Source organism: Poecilia mexicana, unplaced genomic scaffold (genome assembly GCF_051168715.1).
Source record: "Poecilia mexicana isolate PSO_F unplaced genomic scaffold, ASM5116871v1 scaffold_19, whole genome shotgun sequence".
In the NCBI taxonomy this organism is placed as follows: Eukaryota; Metazoa; Chordata; class Actinopteri; order Cyprinodontiformes; family Poeciliidae; genus Poecilia; species Poecilia mexicana.
Window position 1 is genome coordinate 5,247,809 of NW_028263388.1, and position 20,865 is coordinate 5,268,673.

General features: G+C 43.2%; 1 protein-coding gene across 2 annotated transcripts; it reads right to left on the reverse strand.

The window, feature by feature from the left end:
- Positions 1-6,572: 6,572 nt before the first annotated feature.
- Positions 6,573-20,752, reverse strand: zc3h7bb (zinc finger CCCH-type containing 7Bb). 2 transcript variants are annotated; one of them, XM_015007403.2, is made up of 21 exons: positions 20,196-20,752; positions 19,465-19,526; positions 19,330-19,366; positions 19,026-19,223; positions 18,752-18,910; positions 17,190-17,330; positions 17,073-17,115; positions 16,766-16,995; positions 15,349-15,634; positions 14,498-14,556; positions 14,310-14,409; positions 13,272-13,433; positions 12,981-13,186; positions 12,783-12,883; positions 12,470-12,651; positions 11,631-11,710; positions 11,175-11,428; positions 10,994-11,099; positions 10,761-10,869; positions 10,052-10,185; positions 6,573-9,212 (listed from the first exon to the last, which is right to left on the reverse strand). In XM_015007403.2, exons 2-21 carry the CDS (start codon positions 19,524-19,526, stop codon positions 9,177-9,179), a joined length of 2,685 nt encoding a protein of 894 aa, XP_014862889.2. In that variant the 5' UTR covers positions 20,196-20,752; the 3' UTR covers positions 6,573-9,176. The 2 variants fall into 2 exon arrangements, with proteins under 2 accessions (XP_014862889.2, XP_014862887.2); XM_015007401.2 differs by having other exon boundaries at positions 16,757-16,995; positions 20,196-20,750.
- Positions 20,753-20,865: the final 113 nt, after the last annotated feature.

A 20,865-nucleotide genomic window follows, 5' to 3' on the forward strand; every position in this document is an offset into this window, starting at 1 on the left:
GGGTCTTAATGTTTTAAATAATCTGAAAAGCGTAGCTTTCTTTTCAGCCATCTTTACAGATGGCTGTAATATAATAAATAAATAAAATTATATATATATATATATATATATATATATATATATATATATATATATATATATATATATATATATATATATCTGAGGGATAGTGTTGTAACTGTTGTATATATATATATATATATTGTATATATATATATATATATATACAACAGTTACAACAGTGCAATTGAGCTATGCAGTGTGGGTCCTTAGGCAAGACCCTTAGAGCTATATAGCCTACCTCATACCATGAGAGACATTGATAAGCACGACATGCCGGCTCAGACGTCGCCCGGCCAAACAAGGTCTGCGTCAGGTGCTGGGGAACCAGAGCACCTTGATGAAAAATGGGCTACTGGAACAAGACGGAAATGGGCGAGAGACGAAAACATGGATCTGTTGGAATGCTACTACTCAAGTAACCCTAGTCAGAGGGGTTACATGCAAAGACTGAGGGTGGAATGGTTACTTCGACACCCACAGTCTACAATGACTGCCAAACAACTAGTAGCTCAGTGCTCCAACATCCGCAAACGGCAACTGCTATCACAACTTGAGATTGACGAGGTACAACACAAATGCTACGGCAAAAGGGAGGAGCCCAAAGGTAAGGTCAGGGGGGAGTTAACTACTCCCCACCCCGAGACTGGGTATGCAGCCCCAGTAATGAACGAACTATCACAGCTGAACAAGACAGCAACTGACCTGAGAGAGAGAATCGTGGCCCGAATGAACACCAGGCAACCCCGACGCCAATTACAACGGCTGAGTGAAGTACCATCAGAAAGTCTCATTCAAGATGTGAATGCAGCATTGAGAACAATCCCTACCAACACCATAACAGAAACCAATGAGCTGATATACAACTCAGCATCAGTGATCCTTGAAATGCTTGGCTATAAGAGCAACCATGAGACCCAATATCCATCATGGAAAAGACGGTTAGAGGCTAAGATCAAGATAACAAGGAGGGAAGTGAGCCAGCTGTCAGAGCTCCTAAGGGGTGCAATGAAAAGATCAGTACCCAAGAAGTACAGCCAGATGTCCATACCTGAAGCACTCGAAACTGCCAAACAAAGACTCCAAGCCTTGGCCAGCCGCCTAAAGAGATACACAAGAGAGAATGAAGCCAGGAGGATTAACCGGCTCTTCTCCACCCAACCAGCTAAAGTGTACTCTCAATGGCAGGGTACTAACAACAGAGCAGACCCACCAAGGCTGGAGACTGAACAATACTGGAAAGGCATATGGGAAAGGGAGGCGTCCCACAACAGCAATGCACAGTGGCTAACCTCTCTACGAGAGGACCACAGCAACCTCCCTGAACAAGCCCCAGTAACCATCACTGTGGCAAATGTCCAAGACAGAGTCTCAGGTATGAAAAACTGGACAGCACCAGGGCCTGACATGATCCATGCCTACTGGCTAAAGAAACTCACTGCCCTCCATGAGCGACTGGCAGCTCAACTGAACCAGCTGCTACAAAATGGGACTCACCCTGAATGGTTAACTGAAGGGCGTACAATCCTGATCCAGAAGGACCCCTCAAAGGGTTCAGTCCCATCCAACTATCGGCCTATAACCTGTCTCTCTACAACATGGAAGCTCATGTCAGGCATCATAGCGGCTAAGATAAGCGGACACATGGATAAATACATGAGCACGGCACAGAAGGGCATCGGCATAAATAGTAGAGGAACCAAACACCAACTCCTTGTAGACCACACAGTCGCCCGAGACTGCAAAACCCGACACACCAACCTGTGCACCGCTTGGATTGATTACAAGAAAGCCTATGACTCAATGCCACACACCTGGATCATTGAATGCTTAGAAATGTACAACATCAATAGGACTCTAAGAGCCTTCATTGCAAACTCGATGGGGCTGTGGAAAACCACCCTTGAAGCCAACTGCAAACCGCTTGCACAAGTGTCCATCAAATGTGGCATATACCAAGGAGATGCTCTGTCCCCACTGCTGTTCTGCATAGGCCTGAACCCCCTCAGCCAAATCATCAACAAGACTGGCTACGGATACCGACTTAAGAATGGGGCCACAATCAGTCACCTCCTCTACATGGATGACATCAAGCTGTACGCCAAGAGCGAGCGAGACATCGACTCACTGATCCACACCACCAGGATCTACAGCACTGACATTGGGATGTCATTCGGACTAGAGAAATGTGGCCGGATGGTTACAAAGAGAGGGAAGGTCGTCCACACAGAAGGGGTATCACTCCCAGAAGGAACAATAGCAGACATAGAGCACAGCTACAAGTACCTGGGAATACAGCAAGCAAATGGCAACATCGATGAGGTCACAAGGAAAGGAGCCACAGCCAAATACCTCCAACGAATAAGGCAAGTCCTGAGAAGCCAGCTCAATGGCAAGAACAAGATCCGTGCAATAAACAGCTATGCCTTGCCAGTAATCAGATACCCTGCCGGAATAATTAGCTGGCCAATGGAAGAGATGAAGGCTACGGATGTTAAGACTCGGAAGCTACTAACCATGCATGGAGGGTTCCACCCCAAATCCAGCACCCTGAGACTGTACACGAGCCGTAAGGAAGGAGGCAGAGGACTAGTGAGTGTGAGAACCACTGTCCAGGATGAGACATCCAAGATCCATAAATACATCAAGGACAAAGCCTCAACGGACGATGTGCTCAACGAATGTCTCAGGCAATGGGGAACAGAGGACAAGGTGCTGGAGGAACCATCATGGGAGGACAAGCCCCTACATGGGATGTACCACCGACAAATAACTGAAGTGGCTGATATCAGGAAATCCTACCAATGGCTGGAGAAAGCTGGACTCAAGGACAGCACAGAGGCCCTCATCCTGGCCGCCCAGGAACAGGCCCTGAACACCAGAGCAATAGAGGCTCAGATCTACCACACCAGACAAGACCCAAGGTGTAGGTTGTGCAAGGAGGCCTCTGAGACAGTCCAGCACATAACAGCAGGGTGCAAGATGCTGGCAGGGAAAGCGTACATGGAACGACATAACCAAGTGGCGGGCATAGTATACAGGAACATCTGTGCAGAATATGGACTGGAAGCCCCGAGATCAAAGTGGGGAACACCCCCAAAGGTGGTGGAGAATGACCGAGCTAAGATCCTGTGGGACTTCCAGATCCAGACAGACAAGATGGTAATGGCGAACCAACCGGACTTTGTGGTGGTGGATAAAGAACAGAGGAAAGCCGTTGTGGTGGATGTAGCAATACCAAGTGACCACAACATCAGGAAAAAGGAGCATGAGAAACTGGAGAAATACCAGGGCCTCAGAGAGGAACTGGAGAAGGCCTGGAAGGTGAAGACCACAGTGGTGCCTGTGGTCATCGGGGCCCTCGGGGCAGTCACCCCCAAACTGGAGCAGTGGCTCAAACAGATCCCAGGAACAACATCAGACATCTCAGTCCAGAAATGTGCAGTTCTAGGCACAGCCAAGATACTGCGCAGAACCCTCAAGCTCCCAGGCCTCTGGTAGAGGACCCGAGCTCAGAGGATGAAAGAGACCACCCACAGAGGGTGAGAGGGGAATTTTTATATATATATATGGTAATGGCGAACCAACCGGACATTGTGGTGGTGGATAAAGAACAGAGGAAAGCCGTTGTGGTGGATGTAGCAATACCAAGTGACCACAACATCAGGAAAAAGGAGCATGAGAAACTGGAGAAATACCAGGGCCTCAGAGAGGAACTGGAGAAGGCCTGGAAGGTGAAGACCACAGTGGTGCCTGTGGTCATCGGGGCCCTCGGGGCAGTCACCCCCAAACTGGAGCAGTGGCTCAAACAGATCCCAGGAACAACATCAGACATCTCAGTCCAGAAATGTGCAGTTCTAGGCACAGCCAAGATACTGGAGGAGAACCCTCAAGCTCCCAGGCCTCTGGTAGAGGACCTGAGCTCAGAGGATGAAAGAGACCACCCGCGAAGGGTGAGAAGGGAATTTTTTTTTTTTTTTATACACACATTATTATGCACAGCACAGAAAGGAAGCGAGCATTTTACTTGCGCGCACACACACAAATACACACACACCTACACCTACAAAGGCATGCTAGTCTGTGTTACTGACATCGTGGAGATACTGGTTGGATTTGGCGTGCAAACGCCACTGTTCAGGCTGCGGGTCACCCTGGCAGAAAAAACACTGCCTGACCGATAACTAGGTGCTGGTGTTTTTCTGTACAGGTTGACCAGGAAGTACCAAACAAAAGCCACTCAGACCATCGATGTGCCTGCAGAATGTGGGACGGAGACGTACCACCTGTCCTCCATCATCTGTGGGGATCCAAAGCTGACAGACTTCTATTGTTACTTCCTGCCACAGTCTGAAATCTCCACTGAAATGATCCAGTAGGCAGAGGTGGACCCATGGAGGCGGGTCCGGCGGGCAAAGCCGGTGCAGGGGGCCCAATCCACCAGCAGGAGACTGGGCCCAAAAGGCCCAAAAGGCCCAGTCTGCTGCTAACCCCAGGGGGAGCACTGGGGTTAACACTGGGAAGCGGAGCCTTGGACAGAGCACAGGGAGGCAGAGGAGCAGCGGCAGATTCTGGAGGAGCAGCGGGAGATGATGTCTCTCTCTCTATATATATGTGTGTGTGTGCGTGCGTGTATATATTTGTGTATTATATCTATATGTGTCGATGGACAGACAGATATATCTACAACTAGACACATATGGAGGACCAAAACATAATATATCTATCTATCTATCTATCTCAGAAGTTATGCTAGCAAGTTTCTAATATATATATATAATGGAATTATGTTAAAACAGACTTTATACAAAATTCGGAACTTATGCTGAAGTCCTAGTTATGCTAGTAAGTTTGTGGTATTGAGGCTTTTACATTAGCCCTTATGGGCCACCATAGGTTTTCCAAAGTCACCTAATTTGCAAATAGTGTACATGTAAGTGAAGTACTCTCAGCATATAGATGTCCTGTGTATGCTTCAGAGGTTTGTCAGATAACGTTAGTGAACAAACATCGTGAATTAGCGAACACACCAGACAAGTCAGGATAAAATTGTGGGTCAGTGGAGTTGGATAATATTATCCAAGGATTTATGTCTCAGGAACCATTACCATAATTTAAACAAGGTACAACAAACTGGACAAGATGCAGCCAAGAGGCCCCCCAGGTATCTCTGGATGAGCTGCAGAGAACCACAGCTCAGGAAGACTGTCAACAGCACCAGACTCCAAAAGTGTATACAAAATAAGTTCAAAACTGTATAATTCACTTTACACCACCACAAAATCTGAATTAGACACAAATATTGTAATTCCAAAGTGAATAAATGAAGTTAATAGTTTTGCACAAAAAGAAAAAGCGCAGTCTTTAAATTTTTTTGCTAAAACATTTTATTGAACGCTTTCAAAAGATTTTGGTCCACTTGTGTGATCATGAACTTCCAACAAAGGAGGAGGAAAGGAAGATTTGAGGAAGTAACCAAACACATAAAACTTTAAAAATAAAACGTGAAAATAAAACCAATACAAAAACAGGCCTTCCTTCCACTTCCTACGTCCCTGTTGTCTTCAGTGAAATTCCAGAAAACAACTTCAATATGCTGATGACCAGCTGATGGTGAACTTCTTCAGTAGCTGCATTCAACCAAAGGAGGGAAAGCAGGCCATCATGAGTCACATGAATGTTTCCAGAGAAGACTGTTTGTTAGCTGAGGACTGTGTCATTTCACTGCAACGTGCCGTGTCCTGAAGTTCAAGAGCATCAGAATGTAAACTCTTTTTGTTAAAACAGACCTTCAAATTTAGGGAAAATTTAGCCCAAAGAGAATATTTTAGCTTAAAGATGCAGTATAACTTTTATAAAGAATGTTTTTTTTACATATTTGTTAAAACTGTCACCATGTCGTGACAGTATATGAGACAGAAAATTTGTGAAAATGTTGAGCTCCTCCACCTACTCTCTGAGCTACTTTTGCAGTCTGAAGAAATGCACCAAAAACAACCAATCGGAGACAGGGGGAGGGGCTTAGCGCTGTCAATCATCCCTGTGAACTCACTGTGAAATGTGTTAATGCTGACTCTGGTCCAGGAAAAATGTGCACCATCATTGGTGGCCATGCTAACTAGTCTTAGCATTCACGGGGAAAAGCTCTACAGCGCAAGAGCAAGATTGACAGCGCAAAGACCCACCTCCTGGCTCTGATTGGTTGTTTCTAGTTTGCACTGAGAGAAGGCACGGGAGCTAGATATTTTTTTTCCACAGATTAACCATCTCACACTATACTGTCACAACATAGTGACAGTTTCAACAAATGTGTAAAAAAAATGTTTATAAAAGGTGAGAAGTAGTATGTCAGCGGTACTTAGAATTACGTGGAAACCTAACAACACTCATCCTCAGAGTTTTTGTCATGATTCACATCCCTTCTAGATGACACATAGGGAGCAGAACTGATGTCTGTCATGGCTTGCATAATCATTTCTGGGCTTTTGCCAACACTAAAGAGAACACTCACCTTTAATGTTTTTTCTTTATTATCATTATTATTTATTTATGTTTTAGCTTTTAAAAAGAGGCTTAAAGTCATACATACGTCAAAAAAAATTAAATAAAAAATCCTGTAACCGTCATGCTTTACATTTTATTTAAACCGCTGGGATTTTCAAAATGACTGACATGTTCCTGCTCACCGCTCTGGTTGGGACTCATGTTGAAACGGACGTGTGTCGAGCTGAAGTTAAAGATAAAGAGCGTTAAGAGTGCGGCTCGGAGCTTTTTATCTTCGAAAGATAAAACCGATTTTCTGATCACAGCACTTTTCACAGCCACAGGGAAAAAAAGAAAGAAAAAAAAAGATAGGCCACCGTTTCTTATCTAAAACATCTTATAAAGGATGTCTAAGTATTATCATAGGTTATCAGGTATCATATACTGTATATAGTAAGTAGGATTATACAATAGGGGTATGTATGTATCTTATAGGTGTAGTATAACGAATAAGGCGCTATATGGGAGTATACAAGCCTCTTTGCACACCTTTGTTTCCAGATCTATCCTTGACTGATCAAACTGTAGAGACAGAGCTGTCCGCAGCGGCGCGCAGAGGCGTAGTTACTGTCAATTATTATATTCGTACATAGATACATATATAAAGAGAAAGGTATACATTGCAATTAACATACATATATCAATAGCATATAGAAGAGAAATAGGAATAGCAATAATTATAGTCATCATATTCATCATAATACTAGGAGTGATAGTAATACGATCCCCTCAAGGAAGCTAATACCTGGGCTGTTCCGGACGAAGGCAGGATTACGGAACGCAGACGAGTCACATTATCTGCAGCTGTGTGAGGCCGTTGCTTTTTTTTTTTTTTTTACATAATCACATTCCACTCTACGGTTTTCATGCATCGTCTTCCTTAAACCCGTGAAATAAAGCTCCACCGAGTTTCAGTTGACAATTAGATGAAAATGTCTTCAATTATCAATGGTGCTTTTGCCGTATTTATATATTAATAAGGTGGCCTCGTCTCTGGCCCTCTATTCTCAGTGTAGACCATCTTCACCTTTATTTTCAATTAACTAACCCCGTCTGGAACAACCCACAGTTAAGGAAAAAAAATTTTTTTTCAAAATAAAAGAACAAAAAAAACACTGTAGTCATCTATTTCGGCGATACAAGTCATACAGCAAAACCTCAATAACAAGAAGTTTATCTATGTAATCAATACAGGTTTTCCAGGTTACATATTTATTAAGCTTAACTGCTAAGTTATCATTTATTATTAGTAGTATGTATATTATATGTATGTATAATATGCATGTAGCCGAATAAAGACATACTCTCATCATGTCTACATTAGGATAAGATGGCAACATGTTTCCTGCCTGTTTTCGTGTGTGTGTGTGTGTGTGTGTGTGTGTGTGTGTGTTTGTGTCGCGTGTTTTTAGGCACGGTATGCAGCGTGAATCCTCTCCATGTCTCAGGCCCTCTCTGACCGAATGGGGAGAAAATATTTGGGGTTTATGGGGATCAGACGACAAACATTAGGTTTCCAAACTGAAGGCTGCAGGAGCTTCCAACTGAACACTTAAAGATAGCAGAAAACATTTCTGCTATCTTTATTTGGAAAAACAGGTCAGCGACTGGATGCTTAATGTGCTTAAAACTGGATAAAGTTTTCTGTGTTCCTCCTACCCCAACTTCAGTCAGTTTATAGGAACGAAATTTCTTCTTCTTTACGTTTCGTGGCCAAAAATTCATTTTAATCTCTTGGGGAACATGAATGTCTGTGTGATCCGACGCAAGGAGCAGCCGATGTGAAACTGAAATGTTCTGGGCGTGTGCGCACATACATTCTACAACATTGACATCCTAAACGACTCGCTTCCTTGTTTTTTGAAGGCCTGTGCAGGCGTTACATTCAGACTTTTCCACCAATATGGCAGATATTAACAAGGAAGCGCAACTCCCCTTGGGAAAGAAAAATAAAAAAAAATTAAAAAATCTTAATTTAGTTTGATCTCTCCGTTTAGATTCCTGTAGAAGAAAGAGAGCAGGATTTGGTTGTTGAAGTTTAGAGAGGCGTGTCCACATGATATCTCTTTTTGCCAGTGGTTTACAGTTTCAGCTCGCATTAGGAAGCACTGGGAGGTTCAGCGTTAAAAACAAAGCAGACTGACGGACTGCGACCAGCGCAGCCGAATGTGAATCGTTTCAGTGCTAAGAAGAAGAAAAGAGTTGCCAGGGGGACAAAACTCTAAAGATTAGGGAAGTAGACTTAGATGAAAACTAGGCTGGGGAATTCCTGCAGAAAGACAAAAAAACAAACAAAACAAACATTAAAGCCCGACTTTTAGGTCTCGCTTCGGAAGCCTTCTCTTCGTGATAACTGGTGCCTGTGGGTTTGTGTGTTGCATGTAAATGTCTGAGTGCGTGAATATGTGGTCATGGGGTTCGAACGTCGAGTGCGCTCCGCCCGGCTGCCGTCTTGCAGGTGGTCCGACTGGCAGGGTGGCGGGCGGTTCGGCCGCGCCTGGTCGTGGTCGGCTCGCCGCCGTTTTCGTCTGCGTCTCAGCGATGATCAGATGCGTTTCCAAAACGAGCAACCATCAGAGGTCATCGCCGTCTGACAGATGCTGGCCTCCCTACAGGGATGCAAAAAGAAAAAAATGATCTCTGATAAACCAAAAATTAAACCAATAAAATCCATTTATTCTCTTATATAAAGAGGAAACAAGTTTGTTAATTTCTCTCGACAACAAAATTAGAGTAAAAAAAGTACGTAGATAAAACAAAACATTGAAAGCAATATAAATTAATGTAACAAAGTACATTATGTGAACAGCAGTATGGTTTGGTGGTTTTGCTGGATAAAATTCCATTTTATTTTTTTTACTTTATTCTAAAACCTTAAAAGAGAAATGTAATGTTGGTTCTGTCATTTAAAAAAAAAAAGAGATAAACTAGAACATTTCTGAAGAAATTTAAAAGGGACCTGCTAAAATGTCAGGCATTCTGATGCCGAAAATTAGCATCAATGCTAAGGTTAGCTAAAACGTAGTAACTAGCACATGGGGAATCACTAACATGTATTTACTCCATTCAGTATACAAGGAATATTGTGTAAGCTAAAATTTGCAAAATTTGCTGAAATGCTAAGGTTAGCTTAAATGTTGTCATAGTACATGGACTTATATTAGACTTATATTAACTTACTCCACTGAGTATGCTAAACGTAGCTAATATCTTAAAAATAAGCACAAGTCTTATTTTAGCTGTACGGCTAACATTAGCTCAAGGGCTATTCACTAGGATGTAAAGTGTCTAGCATGTTGACACTACCAGTAGGATGCATATGTGAATTGTCATGACAGGCACCAATTAGCATCGGTTGTTATTTTTAAAATCAGAAGTATAAAAAGATACTAAAAAAAAAAAAAAACTGCTAGCAGCATTTTTTGTTGTGGGGTCTTTACCCACTTACCAGGTTTTCTGTGTAATCTGCTGTTATGGTGACCTGCTTGTCGTCGGGGGGCGGAGTTACAGCGGAGTTCTCCGTCCGTCTGTTCTGATTGGTGAGCTGCAGCCACAGTTCATACATCTGTTGCATGTCTCTCACTGGAAAAAAAACAAAGGAAGATGAATAGAAGCAATAACTTCAAAAACAAAGAAAGGTTTAAGCTCATCCTTATTTTAAAGAACCTGAAGAGTAACCTTAAGGTAAAAAATGACAACTCTGATAGTAAAGAAACAGATGTGAAGTAAAGGTGAGATCATTGGATAAAGGGAGATCAGCCCTACACTGCACTGATGTTAGGACTGAGTTTGTGTTTTCCAGATTCAGAACGATTCGATGCACCAGATGTGCATTCCATAAATTTACCACTTCAATCTTAAACAATTTCTATCATGTTTTTCTCATCTGCCTTTTTAATCTCTGAAAACTTTTATTTTTTCAAATACCAATAGCCATAGATTTTATATCGTAAATCTATGGCTTTAATAATGAAAAACAGTAAATTTTGTCTTAAGAATGTAACATTATCCTTTAAAATTTTCAGTTTTTTGGCAGAAATTTACTCCTCTGTGACCATGGTATTTTTCTTTTTTCTTTACCTCACGGCTTTAGTACTCTATCATTCTTCATAGGTGACCTTTCTTTATCAGAGTGTCCAGAGGAAGTGGGAACTCACAGTTGTTGTTCTTCATGTACGTCCACACGTCCCTTTCCTCCAGGCTGTGTGCGAAGGAGCAGTTCCCAATGTAGTGGCACTTCTTCTGCTTCATCACATGCACACACATCTGCTCCACACATCAACAGGGTTACAATTACTTACTAAACACTTTCTTTTGTTTGTTCAGTTTTACAGATCGCCTTGTTACCATCGTGCGAATGCTTTTTTTCATGAACTGTGGAAGGACTCACATCATATTGCTGTGGGTACGAGCGCGAGAAGGGCAGAGGTCGCACGACAACCCACTTCTTCTTCTCGAAGGATTTCACCAGCAGGACTCTGCGTTCCTTCGTCCAGCTGCAGACGAGCGGAAGACGAGGTCAAAAGACGAAGCGGGTCAGGAAACGGACGGGTCTGGACTCCAGATCCTACCTGTGCCGGGCTTTGGCTGTGCAGTACTTGAGGTTCTTGTCGGGCTCGTTGACCTGACCTTCTCGCCAGCACTGGCCACAGACGAACTTCATTTTCAGGTTGAGGGGGCGGCCCCTCCCCGCCCCTCCGACCAGCCCACCAACCCCAACACCTCCTACTGGACCCACTCCGCTCGCTACCACGCCGTCCCCACCCCCAAGGCCTGCCATGCCCCCTGCTGGTAGGCTGCTGCCCGGATGGGATATGTGGATTGGCTGAAAAAGGCGGAGAGGTTTCATGCTTTTACTACAGACAAGAGTCCTTACATGTTATAGACCTGATTCACTCAACACTAAAACTTTACATTATTAGAAGTTTGTCCAAGTTTAACGAGCCCAAACGTTTTACCGTCCTCAAATTATTTTTCTCCTCCCCACACTTGATTAAATCCCATCTCTATCTGAAACTGAACCACACCTTGTGCTGCTTCTGGGAGTTCTGCTCCAGCCTCTGCCAGTGTCGTTTGGACTCCTGCACCATCTCTTCATGGGTAATTCCTGGAGACAAACACCACACATGGCAAAAGAAATAAAGACACAACGTTATTTAACAGGATGGCATGTTAGAACAAAGAGTTAATACACACTGTTCATGACAAATAGAAAGAGAAGAAGAAAAAAAGTTAAAAAAAAGACAGGAAAAGGGAAAAAAGGACAGAAAGAAAAAGGACAAGATGAAAGAGAAAGGAAAAGAAAAAAGGACTAGATAGTAGATAGTAAAAAAAGAAGAGATAAAAGAAAAAGAAAGAAAAAGGGAAGAAATAAAAACAGAAAGAAAAGAAGGCAAAAAAGAGAGCATAAAGGAAAAGAAAGAAAAATAGACAAGAGGAAGAAACAAAAGAGAAAGAAAAAGGAGAAAAGGATGAGAAAGAAAAAAGACAAAATGAAAGAAAAGAAAGGAAGCAAAAAAGAAAAAGCATTAAAGAAAGAAAACTTACTTTCTTTTGTCTACCAAGAAGAGACAAAAGGAAGCGAGGAAGAAAGAGCTGGATGAATGAAGTGAGAGCAAGACAGAATGAGAGAGGAAGGTGTGGGTGGATGGATGGATGGATGGATGGGTGGGTGGGTGGGTGGGTGGGTGGATGGATGGATGGGTGGGTGGGTGGGTGGATGGATGGATGGATGGATGGATGGATGGATGGATGGATGGATGGATAGGTGGGTGGATGGATGGATGGATAGATGGGTGGGTGGGTGGATGGATGGATGGATAGATGGATGGATAGATGGATGGATGTCTTCCTGTGTGCTGCGTACCAGTGTCCTGCTGCAGAACCCAGCATTTGAGCTCGATGACGGAGTGAGCGAAGGAGCAGCTGTCCTCGCGCTGGCAGCCGTAGCGAACCTCGTGGCGACAGATGTCGAACTGGCAGAGCGGGTGCAGAGGCCGAACCTTACTGTAGCGCACGTTGGCTGACCTCACCACATGGACCAGGCACCTGCGGGTCCCATTCACAGTCATTCAGAGCAATACGCTCCAAAGAGTTATCTTAATTGCATATCTTTTCAGATTATTTGAATAAGTTTCAAGGAAAAAATTCATTTATACGAAGCGCAGACATTCGCTCACTTGTTATCGTCGAATGGGTGCCGTGCTGTGAGGTTTGAGCAGACCGCTAAGTTCTCTTTGCTGCGTTTACTGATGATCCGAGGCTTACTGTCGAAACATTCCTGTACAAGAAAAAAAGAAAAAAAAAAGAAAACTGATATATTAAAGCAGTGTTTGTCAAAATGGGGGCCCTCCCCACCCTGCCCCGCCACTCCTCACCTCACAGAGGAACATGAACATGCCCATGTGCAGCTGCAGCAGCCTGGTGACGCTGAGCGCGCGCCTCTCCGTGCTGCCCAGGGGGTCGAACAGCAGCTCTCGGCTCAGCGCTCCCTTCCTCTCCTGTGTCCACACGTCGATCTCTTCCTGGCAGTACGCGAATGTGCAGTTCTCCCCGTACTGGCACTCCTGGCGCTCCTGCACCTCTGTTGGACATGGTAGAAGTTGAAGATTCCCCCCCAACGGGCCGAAGCCGATACAACAGTCGATTTGAAATGCAGATTTAGATACCTTTGCAGAGAACGAACGCCCCCAGGAAGTTATTGCGAGCGGGCCTGGGGCGGATCCTCTTCCAGGTGGGGTCGTCTGTGTTTCTGAGGCGACACAGCAGAACATCCCTCTTGCAGCGGTGAGCTGCCTCCGGCTGGTACTTGTAGTCCATCACTCGAGGACCTGTAAACGAGGGCAAAGTTTTTACCTCTAACCTACATCTGATCGTTTTAATTAAACTCAAAAAATCTCCCTTAGGGCTTTATTGAGCCCTAAGGGAGATTAATAGTTGTCGTAACTGTAATAGAGCCGAAATGATTAATCAGATTCATCGTGATTAATCAATTATTGAAATAATCGACTAATTTAGTGATTAATTGTTAACCGGAGTTTTAGCTCCTCCAGTTCAAGTTTATGACAGGAATCCCCTCCCATAGCATTTCGTTTTTATTGTCATATGACTTGATTTTCTTAGCACAATTTTACTTTTAGCGGTATTTTTACTTGAGTAATTTTATTATGAAGTATCACTACTCTTAATTGGAGTAAAATCTGTGGATCCTCTTCCTACTGTGAGTAACTTCAGTGAATGAAGAACAAGTTTGTTTCAACCAAAATCCACCAGACTCAGACACACACCTGCAGTCTCTGTTAAAGTTTCACATTGAAAGAAACCGATTTAGAAAACTGTTTCTTTGGCCTGATGTTGTCAATTTGTAATTAAGATATTTAAACGAAACATTTTGGTCTATAAAATACCAAAAATTCCACATAACTTTACATTTTGGCCCGGCTGATGAGGTCATTTTTAAATATTAAATGATCAATATTTTGATCAGTTGCTCAGCACTTCAGTTACCTTTTTAACCAAATACTTTTTTATTCTCGAGTAATATTTTTTGGACGTATTTTTTTTTACTTTAGCTTAAGTAAAAATATGTTGAAGTAGTGCTACTCATACTTGAATACGACTTCTGGGTCCTCTGCCCACGTCTGGTTATGAACAGAGAGTAAAGTATCCAAACTTGAGTTTAAACCAGTGATATTTAAGGATCCTACCTATTCGGCTGTAGCAGGCATGACAAGCCTGGCGAAACTCATGAGTGGCAGCCAGAGGATTCCTGGAGAGAAGAGAGAGGTTGGTTCCTCCCGGTCCATTCTGAAGGAGAAACGGATGACCGAAGACTTAGACATACCTATAATCACAACTAAAACCCTAAAGTAAAGTAAATGAGCGTTTTACTCACCGTGTGCCCAGCGCTGTGGTTGCGCATTCCAGGGATGAAGCTGTGACACACTCGTCCCCCTGCAGACAGAAACAAGGACACTGATATCAGACGGTATGTTGCAGTGATGCTGACTCACCTCTGATGACAGCAGCACACCAACATAAAACACTGCGACCAATCGAATCCATCCGCCACAGCAACCGGGAGCATCACTCCCCTAAACTTCTGCACATTTTGTCACATTATTCAATTAATTATTTATTTATTTATTTCAAACGGGTTTATAAAAGCAAAACAAAAAAGAAAGCAAGTAACCAGCAGGACAAGAAATTATGAGCATACAAGGAAGAAGCGAACACTTATTTAATCCTGCTCCTTGTCTCATATTAATGAAATGCATCACTTACCGACTCAGTAATTATCAAAAATTTGTAATTCAAAACATGCTGTGGTATTCATACGCCTGTTCAATTTACTGTGCTAAAACACAAAGGTAATATTTAGGTAACAAGTTTATTTGAGTATTGATGCGTCTTTATTCTGATAATTATCAATCAACTTTATTTGTATAGCACATTTCAGTAACAAGGAGGTTCAAAATGCTTTACCTCATAAAATAACATCATAATTAACACAAAAATAGAAAGATTCTGAAGCAGAGTTGACCTGAATTCAAAATCCAAATAAATAGAAGCCATAAAACAAACGGTGGCATTGGGCACACTGACATCTCTCTGAACTATGGAGAACCAAGGCGTTCATTGGTGTGAAAATAAAAAAAACCCGCAGAATTTCCTAAAATAAAATCTTGAAAAACCAAGAATTTGATTAATGAATCAAATGGCCCCATAAAGACCTGCATGGCTCACCAGGTAGTGTGTACTCAGACAGCGAGTCCAGCCCTCCGGCAGCGACTCCTTTCCCTTCGCCATCTGCGGCTCCTGTAGAAAAGCTTCCCAGTGCGTCCTGCGCTTGGGTGGAGCCCTGGTCCCGCACTGGTGGGTACGACTCCAAGGGGGCCATATCACTGATGGGGGAGCTGAAGAAGGCTGGAGGGAGCTGGGGTGACGGAGCCGGGAGGCTGGGCGAGTACGGAGGCCGAAGACCAACGGCCGTGTTGGGAAGGTTGGTGGGGATGGCACCTTGAACCGGACTCTGGGGGACGGAGACGTACGTAAGCAACAAAACTGATGACCTCTTAAGCTAAAAAGAGGGGAGCTGATGATCTTAACATTCACTTAGTGTGGCATTAAAAGGGTTTCCTCCGGTGTATTATAAGCCTGGCGGGCCACCAGGCTGATGGTGCGTTCACACTAAAAGTGTTAGGCGGATCAAAAAGGCGTCTGACGCGTCAAGTTCGATGCATGTTGGACTTTGAATGCAGACGCTTGACATTTTGCTCTACACAAGTGCTTCTCAATTCCAGTCCTCAGTCCAGCCTGCTTTAGATGTTTTAGATGAGCTTCTATTTCAGAACAGCTGGTCCAAATCATTCCATTACCTTTGCTGCAGCCGTCAACTGCTCCAGAAGCCTGTTAACTCACCCACAGAGTCGTGTGGCAGAAGGGAAACACATAAAACACTGCTCTACACCTAGCGTTTTGCACGTCTGGTTTACATTCAAAATCTATGTGGAGGCGCGTGGAGGGCGCGTCAGATCTAGCCGTTTTCTGTTGGATGTGCTCAACACTTCAAAAGCTCAAAACGCTCCAAACTGTTCAAATCTCGCAGCACTAGACGCTCGAAATGCAACACAATGGCCCTCGATGCGCCTCCACATAGACTCTGAATGTAAACCTGACGCTCATAATGCTTTTGGTGTGAAAGCATCAAAAGCTCTGTGTTTTTTTTATTATACTTATTTTGTTTATACATCAGTATCAGTGGTGGCAAAGGCGGATTAAATTGCTTCTCTGTGAAATTCATTGTCCTTCCACAATAACTGAATCAGTTTGTGACCATAATGTGGCCACATAGGGACACTGAGGTCAGGTGTCCTTTATTATTCATAACCACTTCCTGTCTTTACTGCTCTACACGCCAACAACTTCAGCAAATGAAGTGACAAGTCACAAATAAAGGATTAAAAGATTTTGGACACTTTAAATAGAATGAAACAACTGAAGTGTAAGAATTTGTGTTTATTTTAATTGTATTTTTTCCTTAACTCAAAAACATGAATGACTGACTGGGCTTAGCGAGTTTTCTGGGGGGGGGGGGGGGGGGAAACTGATGTCACCAGCATTCGATGATGACTCGGTTTCTTTGCGTCCTCACCTCACTAACTTTTTTTGGCATGCAGTCCAAGATGCTGTCCAGCCCGTCCTTCATGACGCTGCTGCACTCGTCCATGTGCTCCGACACCGGGACGGAGTACGGCATGGGCGGCAGCGTCTGGCTGCAGGGGCTCTCCGACAGCTCCGTGCACGAGGTCACCACCGTGGTCGTTGGGTCGTCGCTCACTGGAATGGGCGTGGCCAGAGGGGCAGGGATGCACTGCGCGTTGGACAGGTCCGCTAGAGTCCGGAGACAAGGGGAAAGCATTTAACGGGAATGTCGGGAGCGGGACTCGGATCGTGCGGGCGCGTCATACCTGGTCCCATGTCGCCCAGGGACTCCAGCCCGTTGGAGGACATCTAAAGAGCGGGAAAACGTCGGGTTTAAGTCGCTGCATGACAGATGTAGGGTTCAGGGAGTGAGTAGCACCTACTTCTCCAGTGGGTGGGGAAGTCTCTCCGAGACTGTCCCCTTCTGTGGCGGTTGACTCTGTCTGGGGGCTGACGTAGGCTTTACGGCCCTTCAGACCCAGCTTGCTGGCCAGATCCTGGGCCAGGTCGATGACCAGCACATCCTGCAGCAGCAGGCAGAAAGAGACCGTTTAGAACGGGTGTCGATGCTTTCTACTAGTAGGAAAGTAACAGAGCTGATATGTTCAAACTTTATGGCAAAGCGCCCAAAAACAATCAAATTCTTTTAAATTACAATGAACCTGTTAAGCAAACTAAAGCACACAATATTGTGAAGTAATAAGTGGTCAGATTTCTGCAGACAATATCCCAACATTCTCAGGTTTATCATCTATTCTAGATTTCTTTTGTGTCGTTTTAGCAACAGCAGCATTTTGCTCACTCTTGCTTTTATTTTGCAAAGCTTATTCAACTTCTATGCGCCACAAATCTGGAACACACTTCCAGAAAACTGCAGAGCAGACAAAAAAATAGAGTTCCTTTAAATCAATGCTAAAAACACCTGTTTAGAGTTGAACCATAAGAAATGGAGCACTGACCAACATATTGATATGCATTGATGATTTTGATAACAGCACACGTCATTATCAAACCAGTTTCTCAATTGGTGCCTGTATGTCGTCTTTGACTTTTTATTTTTGTGTTTTCATGATGTAAGATACTTTAAACTGCTTTGTTGTTAAAAGATGTGATACAAACGAACTTGACTGATGAAATGTTTGCATTTTAACTAAAGCAACTTGATGCTTCTGGTAAGCCTGCCGCAATAAGAGATTAATCAATTAATCGCATGGTAAATTAAAATTAGCTTGATCATTTCTATTCTGACGAATGAGATTTTTCTTTGAAGGGCAAATTTGTTTACAGAGACATCATAACCTATTGTATTTATGTTTTTTTGTTGTGTGTGGTTTCTATTTCCCACTTGTTGTTTTTGGTTGTCGTGTTTTATTTTGGATAGTAAGAATATCTTCCGGTTCCAGTGTTAAGTGTTCTTAATTTAAAAAAAAAAGAAGTTTATTGATCTCTGAGAGAACAAACTTGTATTATCTTGCTATTATCAATGTATTACTGGAAAATTGTCTCAAAGCAACAATTTAATCATTTATTACAGTAATTACTGGGAAAATTACATGTTTTATTGTGACAGACAGGTCTATTTTTTGGTTTCTATTACTAATAAATTAAATTAAATTAAAAGGAAAAACCTTGATGAATACTTTGTGCTGCACCTCACATTAAGATTTTAATTATGTCTTTTTCCAGGGAATATTTCACCCTATCATTGATTTTACATGTGCATCTGCATCAGCTGCCTGAACTGTGAAACCAAACTTAGGATATTCTTGAACTGTGATCAAAGTCTTGAAATAAATCAGCAGTGCTTAGGCTGCAGAGAAAAAGGGGGCAATTCTCTATCGGTCTATCACTGATCTCAAAAAATTAAGGAAATCCGAGCAGATTTATCGATGCACCCTTGCCGAATATATTTGCCGGAAAACGTAATAAAATATCAAATACATACATGTGGTGCTGTCAGCAGACATTTGGTTCCACTCTCGTAAGCCTCTCTGAGCCGCCCCAGCTCCCTGAAGCAGAGCGCCTTTCGGTACAAAGCCCTGCGGCTGCCCTCCGACACACACAGTGCGCTCTCACAGTCCTGAATGCCCCGCTCATACTCCCTCTGAAAAGGTAAAAAAAAAGAGAAAAAAGAAAAAAAGAGCATAGACTATCAGGTTTTCACATTCAGAATAAATTTTTGTAGATAATCCACTCTGCCCGTTCATATTCGGCTTCACCATCTGGTAGAAGGCGGCGGCTCGATTAACGTAGAGGCTCTCCAGCAGCTCATGCGGGATAATGACGGCTTCAGCCTGCGCGTAGCGGGCAACGCTGACCCCCTCCCCGTACTGCTGAGCCGCCTGACGCCAGTCGCCGTCTCGGAAGCAGCAGTTCCCCTCGTCGAGCAAGTTGCACACCAACTGCATCAGGAAGGCCTAACGGGAAAGTAGGTAAAGAACAAAAGTGCAATAGGTATTAAATAGGCCAAGGTGGAAGAGAAAGACAAAGATAAACAATTTGCAGACAAGGATCAAGTCTGACCTCGTAACTCTCTGGTTCAGGAAAGGGCAACGACGACCTGGTGGACGGGAAAGTGAAAGCATATTAGGATTTCAGTGCATTTAGCATGTGGTTTGGCTATGGTGTGAAACTTTGGGTCGGTTTTATGCTTCCTACTGGATAAAGCTCATTGCCCTCTGGATCTCTTCTCTTCGCCTCTGGCGTTCTGGATCCATCATCTGAGGATAGAAACACAACTGACTCCAAACGGCTGAAAACTCCACAAAATGTGCACAATCTTTTCAGTTTTGACACAAACGTGATTTGGAAACAACTTTTATTCTGAGATGATGGAAGGCCTGTAAATAGATAGAGGCTAACCAATCCTAGTACCCGTCTTCAACTAACGATGATGTTAATTAGCTTAGCTCCATTAACCTTATGAACCACCACATGTATACTACTAGTTCATTAAAAATATATAAAACAATTGAAGGCAGATTATTTTAAATGACAGCAAGAAAACAAAATTTTAGCAACATTTGCTGATGTAAGTCAGCACATCACACACATGCGTGTTATCTGCTACCTTACATTTTACACTGACTATAAATAAACTATATGAATTGAGAAAGTAGCTAATTCAGTTACCATAAGCACCCCCACCTGAGTTTACCTGGCGGGGGTTGTTAGCCAGCTAATGCTAATTGCTAATTTTGGCTAACTCAGATTTAGCTTTAATGAATAAAGCAGTAAAGGCTAGTTATCGCGTTCAACACCAGCCTCTCTGTAACTAGTGTATTATCTAACACAGCTGAAGAGTTATCCCGCGGGATTTAACTAACGTTCAAGTAAGTTAGTTGGCTAAATTAGCCAAAGCCCTTGCAGAGCATAGCATGGCAACTCACCGAGAAGTTACTGCGCTTTTCAGATCAGGGTTAGCTCCCCGATGCGTTGGAGACAAATGTTGGGGAATCTGGGTAACCGAATATCAGTCAATAACCAGGAGCATTTTTGTACGGTGAGTATCCGTGTCATTGGAGAGTGGAACCAACGCCAGTTTCTCTGCTTCAGCTACGAATTGGACTGGCTTCCTCACGTAGCTAGCGGCTAGCTGCTTCAGCCACTGGTTAAATCGCAACAAGTTTCCAGATCCAGTTGCTACCAGAAGATGGTAGCAAAACCTCTCAAAGTTTCAAAAATTAGGGTTTTCCAGGTAGTTTAAATTGATTTATATGGAGGGTTAAGCCAGAGTACAGGGAAATCAAGTTTAAAGGATATATTATTTCAGTTAAACAAAGTTGAAGGAAAAGAAAAGATTTTTCGTTTCTTGATTGATATTGGTCGTATTATGAGACTTTAGAAAATATGTAGTAGAAGTGTGATGAATGTCTTATCCTGAAGATGGTGACAATGCAACAAATTCAAGACCAAGTTCCCTTAAAACCCCAAAGAAGTAGGAGAAAGCACCTGCGACTGAAAGGAAACCATGGAACAGTTTTACAAAAGAGCCAGCAGATGGCGCAAACGTACCTGTTGTTTGAGCTGCTCGTCAACGACGCTGACGAAAACGTCGAA